The sequence below is a fragment of the Linepithema humile genome, chromosome 3 (genome assembly GCF_040581485.1).
Source record: "Linepithema humile isolate Giens D197 chromosome 3, Lhum_UNIL_v1.0, whole genome shotgun sequence".
In the NCBI taxonomy this organism is placed as follows: Eukaryota; Metazoa; Arthropoda; class Insecta; order Hymenoptera; family Formicidae; genus Linepithema; species Linepithema humile.
In genome coordinates this window covers 30,606,658-30,617,194 of record NC_090130.1, presented here as the reverse complement: position 1 = coordinate 30,617,194, position 10,537 = coordinate 30,606,658, and the positions used below count along the sequence as shown (strand labels likewise).

Below are 10,537 nucleotides of genomic sequence, written 5' to 3'. Positions count from 1 at the left end.
AGCACTGTTCTAAAATAAATAAAATATAAATAAAGATGAAGCTTTATTTAACTTACCGTTTACGAAATTTTTCCGATTTTTGATTCGTGACAAGCAAATGTTCACTTTTTTTCTTTATTGTATCATATGCCACAATATTAAATTGTTTGCATACCATACTAATCTGTGATAAAGTATATACATCACAGAAATTGAAAATTATTTCTAATATCTCGTTTGGCCAATTATACGAAACAGACATATTTGTTTTTTTAATTGAACGTTACCATGTGAGAATATAGATATTATAACCGGTATGTTTACTTCACTAAACTTTATACTTTTTTATTTTTAAAGTAGAATGCTTTCAGCTTCAGATCACATGTGTTAACGATATAGTGGCCACGATGCAACTTTGTCTTCCCTGTGAGCTAGGGGTGCGATTCTGTATTAGAGATGTTCGTATAAGAAAACTTCCAAAATCGAACGCGGGAGAGCCATCTTTTGGCAGCTCGAAAAACGCTTGGCGTCTCGAGCGCAATCGATTATCGCGCAGGATCAATCGACCAGATTTAGTGGGTCATTTGCCCCGTCTACACCTTTGACTATAGAAACATGGACTGCTAGTGTTCCCCCCCTTTTCCCATTGAAGCAATGTTAAACAGATGTAATGGACATCTCTAACGATATTAGCTCCGCCTTTTGCCCAAAAAGCGGGAAATTCAAATGTAAAATATCTGAAAATAAGTAAAGGTTAAATATAAAAACAATATCATTATTATTACAGACTTAATAATTTTATTATAAAGAAAGAAATAATGTTATAACGTTATTATAAAAATAAAATAAACGTAAATGCATCGTAACGTTATAATATAAAATAATAAAATAATAAAATAATAAAAATGTGTTTACCTTGTTGGTGTTAAGTTATTTTTAGATTTGTTCATTCTTTTTGGATCAAGATCTTGACTACTTGGAGACATTTCTGTCGTTATTTCTCTAGCTTCGATATATTCCGATTCAATTAGGCATTGATTATCATTGATCACATCTGTACTTAGCAATGGAATTTCTGGCGTTGCTGGTAATATTTCTATTCTGTAATTTACAATAATTATACTAATAGATTTACTAAATAATAGATGTTATAAATGTTTACTGTAATTGTAATTATATTAATTGTATTACGTTTGTTCTTGGGCACGTGGAAAAATAGATGGAATAGAATTTGGTTTTAATCGAAATTGTTCATAACCGAAACGTTCTATACACTCTGATGTAAAGTGTAAAATGTAGATGCGACTACTTTTCGGTACATTTCGTGCACTTTCTTGTTTATTTAAAGTTACTAATGCTTCGATCCACTTCTCCTTAAGACTTGGATTGCTCGGAAATCTATTATTCATATGTATGTAATTATTCTCTCGAATTATATAAACATCACGTTATTTTATTAAGATATTTAATATGTTTATTAATATGCGACAAGACAAAATAAAAACACTAAAATAGTATGTAAATGAATAATAATAACTTAAATTATTAATACTTTGACATTAAAAGTTAAAATTTTAGTGAGATAGATACTGAAATCTTCATTGATTTAAGCAGATCAGTGATGCGATCTTTCCCACAACGGTCCCCGCTCGGCTGTGCTCGGCTGCCTCACACAACCTTACAGAAGGATCACGGATCCGTGTGCACACGGATACGTGACGTAGCGCTTCTGTAAGGTTGTGTGAGGCAGCCGAGCACAGCCGAGCCGGGACCGCTGTGGGAAAGATCGCATCACTGAAGCAGATAAATATTTTTACTTTGTAAACTACACATTTTAGAAAGTATTCTAGTATTATACAGATTAGAATCACACAAACTATAATATACCCAAAAAATCGCAAACTGGTATCATTATCGTCATGTTGACGTTTATATTTTGAACTATTGCACCTTTCCACAAAACAATAACGACCCATTTTTTAATTGTATAAAATAAATAAACTGATAAGGACTCCGGCTGTTGATCGTTTTCGATCATGCTTTGTATTGTGTGACGCATGTGACGTCATGATATTTTAGTTTTTGGGTAAGGGCCATGGTGGCGTTGTTCATTACACTCTTATTTCACTACTAGCAGTCCATGTTTCTATAGTCAAAGCGTGACTATGGGCAACGCTGAAACGAGCGTCCCATGAATTTGCACCTTGACTATGGGCACAGTGTAAGAATATAAGGTGATTTCACGACCATTATATTCTATCAAAAAATCTGTGATCAAGATGTCATAGTTAAGGCATGTCACACAAGATGTCACGTTGGTGCAAGATCCCAAGTAAAAAAGGATAGAAGATGTTAATCTTGTCGAAAAAAATAAGACAATTTTTTGTATTAATACTGATGTTTTTTGTATTGATATTCTGTTAATCATGCCAAAAACATGTATAATTCTCAATTGTTTAAAAAAATTGTAAAAAATCAGTTTTTAAAGTACTTCATGATGCAAAATGTTGTGAAACCTGGATTCTTGCAATTCTAAATCAGTTTCCTAACTTTCAATTACCACAAATGTTTTATGTATGTGAAAATCATTTAAAAAAAAATGATATTTTAACTAAAAAAATTATTACAAGCAACGATGGAACAATAATATTTGAGGTATGATATTGGTCAATCATAGTATAGAATATAATACATTATTTATATTTTATATTATATTATTGTTAATGTATTATATTTTTTCTATTAACCATAAAAATATAATAGCTACTAATATTTTATTAAATCACACGTCATATTAAATTATTTAGAATTATTTTATCACTGTGCGTTGATTTTCTTATATTTATACTATATTTCTTGAAAATTGTTTTTAGCGAAAATTTAGTTAGATACTATTTTTTGTTATTAGCATTATTGGACACACAAACACGCGCTGTTTATTTTTTTTATCTTTTCAAGAAATGTATTGTAATAAAGAAATATATATTTTATCTAAGAAGTCTGAATATTTTCTATAAAACCTACCTAAATCTGCGCTAATCTTCTAAATATATATTCTAAACTTTCAAAGTATATAATTTTCAACGCGCATTGAAATGATCAATTTTATATTTCAATTACTCGTTATATAATGTTTTTGTTTATTTTTTGTTTGATTTTTTGAGATGTTTTTAATTCACTATATGAAAAAATTGTCTAAGATAAATAACATATTGACAAAGTTATTTATAATTTGTTTTTAAATAAATTATAAAATTATAAAATTTTTGTTTTTAATTCAATCTCTAAAGCACATCTATATATAATTATAGTCCTAAATAATACAAATTTTTTAAAATAAAACTTTTAACATTGTGTATAAAAATATATATTACTAACAAAATATTTGGTAATTATGCAGAATACCCACGTCACCTCCGATTTTGACCCAACTGGTCTCATTCGATGCGTTTTTTTTTTTTTAAAAACTTTTTCCTTTCACTAAAATGTCGCTCTGTCCCAGGAGACGAGATATTAAGCGTCAAAGTTGACGACTTTTCAGGTTAGAAAACCTGTCACTTTGACGAATTATAGCGATGTGAGCATACGCTGCGGTCAGGCGCGCATGCGTTGTAACAGAATTGTGCGCGGATAATCATAAATTGCAAGTCGCAAACCCATATAAAATAGTATAATTATGGACCTTGTTTTGCGTAGACACAGGGTATTCCGCCCCCCCTGCGGGGGACCCCCTGTGTAAAATAAAAATAATAAAACTTTCGTGCGTATTCCAGAGCGACATAGATTGCTTAATGTATCAAACTAGCTTTAGCATTATATATTTTTGTGCAATCCAAACTAGCTATGCTAAAGCTAGTTTGGACGCGTACGTAGGCGATTTATTAACCTAACTTGTCACATTGCTTTACTTCACTCCAGCTGCTTTCACCATTGAACTATGGGTGCGTTCCACTTAACGCCCGCAACGCTCCTAGAATCATTTTATCCTCGTTTAACTTTCGATGAAAAACAAGGATAAAATGATCCTAGGAGCGTTGCGGGCGTTAAGTGGAACGCACCCTATATACCATACTGGAACGAGCACAGGCTACCCCCTCCATTCGACAAAACGGTCAGACAAGGCAGTGACTCGGTACCGGATTTCTCTTTCTATCTCTTCTATTCTCGACTAATAGTAATTGTGAACACGTGACCGAAACTGTTGGTTAGATAGAGAGATCCGGGTCCGAACAGCTATCTCCATCTGACCGGTCGAGAACAAAGGCGTGCTTGTTCCAGTATGGTATATATTTCAATGGCTTTCACACAGCCACAACAGCATTGCCGGATGTCACAGTCATGATGTAAAAATATATAGAGTCGGAACACGCCGACTCGATATGCCTTGACACTCGGCAACTTCATATGTCAAGGCATTTGTGTGACCTGGTGTACCTTCTCTCTACAGATCTTGGGAAAAAGTGTTCCTGGGAGAAACGAAACGCAGCACCAGTAAATTTCATTGCTGCCAACTAAACTATTTTTACTGGTAGTAACCAAACTTATTTTCGAACACACTATAATTTAATATCCCTACTGCCAATATCTAGAAAATAAAATGAGCCGAACTAGCACGGTTTGGAAGGTTCGAAATACTTCCTTCAAGTGATTCTTTTAAAATACATTGGCTTAATTTACACCGATTGTTTAGTATGCGTACCAAGTACTAAATCTGCTTCTTCGATAGGTATAAATTGTTTAGTGTAAAATCTACACCAATCAAAGAAGCAAATTTAATACTTGGTACGCGTACTAAACAATCGGTGTAAACTAAGCCATTGTATTTTATTGGAACATTTGGACTAATTCGATACAAAATAAAAGATATTGTTTTCTAGGGATTTTAGTTATAAAATATTACTATTTTGTGCTTAACAGTTAGCAGCCATTAATAATCATAACAATAGTAACGTTTATCGCGTTTTGTATCATCTGTCAGTGATCGTTATTAAACGAATTTATCTTACAATTATCTTTCGCTGATGTCGCAGAAAATTTATTTGCTCTAATATGCACTGATCAGTACTGTTTACGTAAAAATACAACTACCATGACAACCGCACTATATTTAGAACACTATCTTGACAGTGAGTACTAACTTGTGTTTTTATATAATGAATCTTATTTTATTCATAATGCAAGAATAAAAAAAAAGACGAAAAAAGTGCAGAAAATATAACTGAAGTGCAGATATATATTTTATTATTTTTAGTAGCTTATTTTTTACTCTTTCTTTCTCTTGAATTTATACTTTTTCCTTTCTCAACTGCTCTTCTGTAAACATACGCTTATTTTCTCTTCCACATAATGCGGAAGTGTTGAAATGTGATTTGTAATTTCCGCCTTAAATGCGCACTTAAGATATGAAAACAAGATGCTTCCGTCCGAAGACAGAAAAATGCTAGAATAATAAAACGTAATTTCCTAACCTATATACAAAAAATACAGAAGCTATACTGTGTATTTTTTTAGTTTTATATTATTAATTGCAGAAAAAGTCGAGTATTAATTTTTTTTTAGGCAATATGACAAAAAGTTAAATTTTATTATATTTTGAGATAAAAATTAAAGTGTTTTAGAAAATTAAACATTAACAATGTATCAAAATCTTATCTTAAAATATTATCCAGGTAAACTTTGATAGAAATTTGTAGTTTTACATTAACTTAACAATTTTTTTGAATGTTAATATTCAGAAGTTGCAATAGTAGTTTTTGATTAAATGTTTAATTAGTGAAATGGTCTTTTAATTTATAAAGAAATTAGATTGATAAAATCTATATATTAAGAAAACCATATGTAACTATTTATGCAGTTTGTTTGATTGTGTGTACTTGAAGTACAAATAAATTTTTGTGCATTTCAACACTAATATTGTATAATTTGAAGATTTATAAATGTATGTTACAGGTCTTGAACATTTACCAATTGAACTACAAAGAAATTTTACACTTATGAGAGACTTGGATGCGAGAGCACAAGGTTTGATGAAAGACATTGACAAGTTGGCTGATGATTACTTGAGAAATACAAAGAAGGAGTCACCAGAGAAGAGAAAAGAACAGCAGGCTCATATTCAGAGTTTGTTTAATAAGGCTAAGGAATATGGCGATGACAAAGTGCAATTAGCTATTCAAACTTATGAATTGGTGGACAAGCACATTAGACGACTAGATTCAGATCTGGCAAGATTTGAAGCAGAGATACAAGACAAGACATTAAATAGCAACAGAGCACAAGAGGAGAGCAATGCCAGTAAGAAAGGTAGAAAGAAGCTCAAGGAGAAGGAAAAGAGGAGAAAGGGTGCAGTGAGCAGTGAGGATGAAGCCAAAGCTGCGAGGAAAAAGCAGAAGAAAGGTATGTTTATGCCAAACTTACAATTGCAACTTTATTAAAATTATTAAAACTTTTTAAATATTAGACTTGTAATTATTATGTATATGTATAAATGTGTATTTATACCAGGTGCCTCTGTAGCTTCTGCATCAGCCACTGGTACTGTAGGTAGTGGTGCTCAAGTAGATACTCGGCATCCAGCTGATGTCTTAGACATGCCTGTTGATCCTAATGAACCGACTTACTGTCTCTGTCATCAAGTATCATATGGAGAAATGATTGGTTGTGATAATCCAGATGTAAGTTTTATGATTACTTCGACATTTTACATCGTTTTAAACCTATTGTTTTATATGAAAAATTTAATTACATTATTTGTTCATCATTATTAATTAATTCTGTTACAAAATGTTGTGTTTTAAAATTCCTTTAAAGCAAGATCTATTGACAGTTAAATTATGAACAAAACTGTTTTATTCTTATATTATGAATAAAACTGTGTTTTTAAAAATACATTTTCTTCAATTTTCAAAAATTTTTATTATAATTTAGAACCTATGAATATTAAAGTCAAGATTATTAATCGTTTATTTTTTTTTTAGTGCCCCATAGAGTGGTTCCACTTTGCTTGTGTAGGTTTAACCACGAAGCCTAAAGGAAAATGGTATTGTCCGAAGTGTACACAAGATCGCAAAAAGAAGTAATCTTTAGGAATGTGTAAATTTGCTCATCAATTCATTTTTAAAGGAAAGACTATTGTTACACTGTTTTTAACATCAGTGAATAACTTTTTTCACATTAAAAAATAAAATTCAATAATTTTTGTATAAAACAACAATAGAAAATTTGTGACGAAACTATTAAAGATAATAGGACCGCATCTTCATTGCATCTAATACTGATGAAAAGATATTTTTTTTCATATTTAGCACTAAAATTGCATCATTGTCGTTAATTGTTCCAAAAATGAACTTTTTGCTTTAGTATATAAAAATTAATTAATTACAATCTATTACAAAATTATATTCAATAATATTCATCTTTTTTGTTATCACGATGTACCTAATTGTATTGTAGGTTTTTTAATATAAAAAAAAAACTAAAAAATGTCTTGTTAAATATTAATATTAAATTAATGATTCATTGACACATTAAATTTGTTTTCATTCTTAAACATATTATATAAATTAGCGATGAATTTTTATTGTCAATTTTAGATGTAATGGAAGCACAGTTCAGTTTAATAGAATGTAAGTTTATCACAGATAGATCATGTTTTGAGAATCGGCCGTCATTTTGCTGTCATCTCATTTTCCTTTTTTACGTCAAAATAGTAATTTATTGGTAATTTTTGTCATGTTACATATTACTTTTACCATTCTTCCACGTGGCCGTTTCTTGAATATATCTGTGATTTGCTTATTATGATAATAACATTGGATCATATTTTAATTACAGTATTACATTAACGTTATTATTGTTTTTATATTGTATAAATGTACATCGCATTATATATATATATATATATATTTATATATAAATAAAAAAATATTTATATATTTATATATATGTATAAATAAAATATTAAGCTTCTCTATTGAAGACAAAAAATATATTAAAAACATACTCATATTATGATTGAAAAGAGTGCATTTGATTTATTGAAACTTATTCGTACCTATTTAGCCATCGTTCAAAATGTATTTACAAAACGTATTTACAAGCGCGTTGAACCAATTGCTACATTGCGCCACTGCGCAATAATGCCCAATCAACAAAATCCAGATTATCCCTTTAACTTTACAAAAAAATTTGGAAATGCTATCTTTTATAACTCTCATTTTGCTTAATACTGTTTACATTACATTCTTGAGAATTTTTTAAGCGTTTAATACAAATATAAATACAAATATTAATACAAATATAAAACTATCCTAACACGTATATGTCAAAATATAATTAAGACGTTATAGCTTTCATTATAAATATACAAAATAAATAATGATACCGGAATATTGAGCAAGTATAGTAAAAAATCGGACTAGAATGTTGCAGAAATCTTTTTTTCTGTTGCATTAGGGAATGCCGGATTGTCTGTTGCAGCACTGACTAGGTGGCACAGTCCAGTTGTACTGATAACTCATGCGATTTCTCACTTCTTTGGAACACAACGCACCGGAGGCTTGGTAATACTCGTGCATACTTCTCATACTCTGAATGGTTTGCTTGTGCGTAATCATGTACTGATTGGAGCAGCCGCGTGATCTGTATTCTGTGTCAAAGCGCACATCATGCTTCCTTTCAATGTTCGCCAACGGTGCCAGCCAGAGACCAACGGAAACATCCTCCGAATTGTGTAATCTAAAGTAGAAAAAGAAAGTATACGAAGAAATGAGTATGCAACTAAACTGAATAGAACTTACTTATCTTTTGCATCTAAGTGTATGTACAGGAAACTGAAGATAAAACACAGCTCAAAATATAAAATTAAAGATATATTTGCAATTTGCAATCATACTCACTTCAAAATATCTGCATTGCTGGCGATGAACTTTACAAGATTGTAGGACAAAACGTATCCGCCGCCTACGGCGTAAGGAAGATAATAATCACACAGGATCCAATCTGTCTCTTTCCACGGGCCACTTCTTTTCACCTGTGCGCGTCCATTGAAGAAGCCCCAATAAAGCTCTCTTCTTGTGCCTTTGTTCTGCCATCTGTCAAGCTCTTTCAAAAATTTATGCACCAAGACGTAGGAATCGTCATCACACTTCAGCAGATAATCAAAGCTGTACCGTTCATAGACGCCTTTGAACGAGTAAAGCACCTTCTTAGTTAATGTTCCATAAGAGTCCTGCAGCTTGGGTAACAGCAGAAGATCGTCAAACTTCTCTTTCTCTGATTGTAAGGTATTCCTTTGTTCCGGCAGAATGTCCTGGGTGCCAATGACAAAGAAATGTCGTACCATGGCACTGTGGCCGCGATCAGCCAGCCAGGTCTTCCTGATGGTGTCACGGCGCTCCAAATTATCCGGGCTGCTAAGAATCAGGACAATCAATCTGTATTTAGGCTTACTGTCCAGCATCTGTTCGTCCGGCGGACATCTTCGTGCCGGTAAATAGTGCACGCACAGAAAGACGATTGCCGGCACGAGCAGGAACATCAGTATATTCGCTCTGACGAGAAACTTTTTCCGGACCATCGATTGAAATTTAGGCGCAAGATTGAATCGCAGACGTGTCATGGATGAACGGTTTTGAATTTCAGTGGAGAATACTGAAGATCACAATTCTATACAGCCACACTTGCTCGTTGCAGATTCTTCTTGTTTTTTTGCACAAGGCTGTGTCGCAACGATATATATAGATATATATATATATATCCACACACACAACACCTGATTTGATTTATTATAAATTAAATAGTTTAGAAATTAATTCAGAAAATTATAAATGCAAATATTACATTTGTTACACTTTGCTTTTTTTTCGGTACTTCAAAGCGTATAATATTACGCGTAATATATATTTATTTCATTCTACAGGAAAACTTTTACTATGCAGGAAAGTGTAATTGTAAAAGACCAGCTAGTCTGGTTAAAAGTATTGAAATCATTTAGATTGGAAATTTAAATTATTGTCACAAGTTATGAATCTATAAAAAATTCTGCATTGCCAACGTCAGTGATCAGCTGCGTTCTGTAATCAGCTGATCAGCAACAATCAGGTTAGGTTAAGTTAGGATGTTACATGTAACATATGTGATACACAGTTAGCATTTAAACTAGAAATGATTATATTTGAATAACTGTTGAAATATGCATATAGAATATAATATGCAATTTGAAATTTATTTCAAATTTTGGGATTATAATTTTTTAATATACAAGCGTCTTTTTTTTTTGATAAAAATGAAGAGTTTTATAGAAAAGGAATTTTATACATTTCATATGTTATGATAATAAGATATGAAATGTAATCTATTCTGCAAAACAATTAAAAATTTTGCAGATAAATTTACAGAGTTTTAAGCTTTCTAGAATTTCGTCTAAATGTAACGCTTGAATTAAATTTCTGAAAAACATCTGAATTTAAGAATTTTTCTTTGCACAGAGTAACAGTTTATTGCCAGAAATTCGATAGATAATAGATAATAAAAAAAAAAAACGAGCTTTTTCAGGGAT

At 31.4% G+C, this 10,537-nt stretch overlaps 2 protein-coding genes across 4 annotated transcripts; one reads left to right on the top strand and one right to left on the bottom strand.

Moving 5' to 3' along the window:
* Nucleotides 1–4,917: 4,917 nt before the first annotated feature.
* On the top strand, nucleotides 4,918–7,703 carry Ing5 (inhibitor of growth protein 5). 3 transcript variants are annotated; one of them, XM_012362824.2, is made up of 4 exons: nucleotides 4,918–5,105; nucleotides 5,929–6,375; nucleotides 6,484–6,653; nucleotides 6,957–7,703. In XM_012362824.2, exons 1-4 carry the CDS (start codon nucleotides 5,069–5,071, stop codon nucleotides 7,056–7,058), a joined length of 756 nt encoding a protein of 251 aa, XP_012218247.1. In that variant the 5' UTR covers nucleotides 4,918–5,068; the 3' UTR covers nucleotides 7,059–7,703. The 3 variants fall into 3 exon arrangements, with proteins under 3 accessions (XP_012218247.1, XP_012218246.1, XP_012218245.1); XM_012362823.2 differs by lacking the exon at nucleotides 4,918–5,105 and adding an exon at nucleotides 5,248–5,434; XM_012362822.2 differs by lacking the exon at nucleotides 4,918–5,105 and adding an exon at nucleotides 5,498–5,648.
* A 283-nt stretch (nucleotides 7,704–7,986) lies between these two features.
* On the bottom strand, nucleotides 7,987–10,087 carry beta3GalTII (beta-1,3-galactosyltransferase 6). The gene is made up of 2 exons (XM_012362821.2): nucleotides 8,877–10,087; nucleotides 7,987–8,715 (listed from the first exon to the last, which is right to left on the bottom strand). The coding sequence occupies exons 1-2, from the start codon at nucleotides 9,596–9,598 to the stop codon at nucleotides 8,430–8,432; spliced, it is 1,008 nt and encodes a 335-aa protein (XP_012218244.1). The 5' UTR covers nucleotides 9,599–10,087; the 3' UTR covers nucleotides 7,987–8,429.
* Between the last annotated feature and the right edge of the window lie 450 nt (nucleotides 10,088–10,537).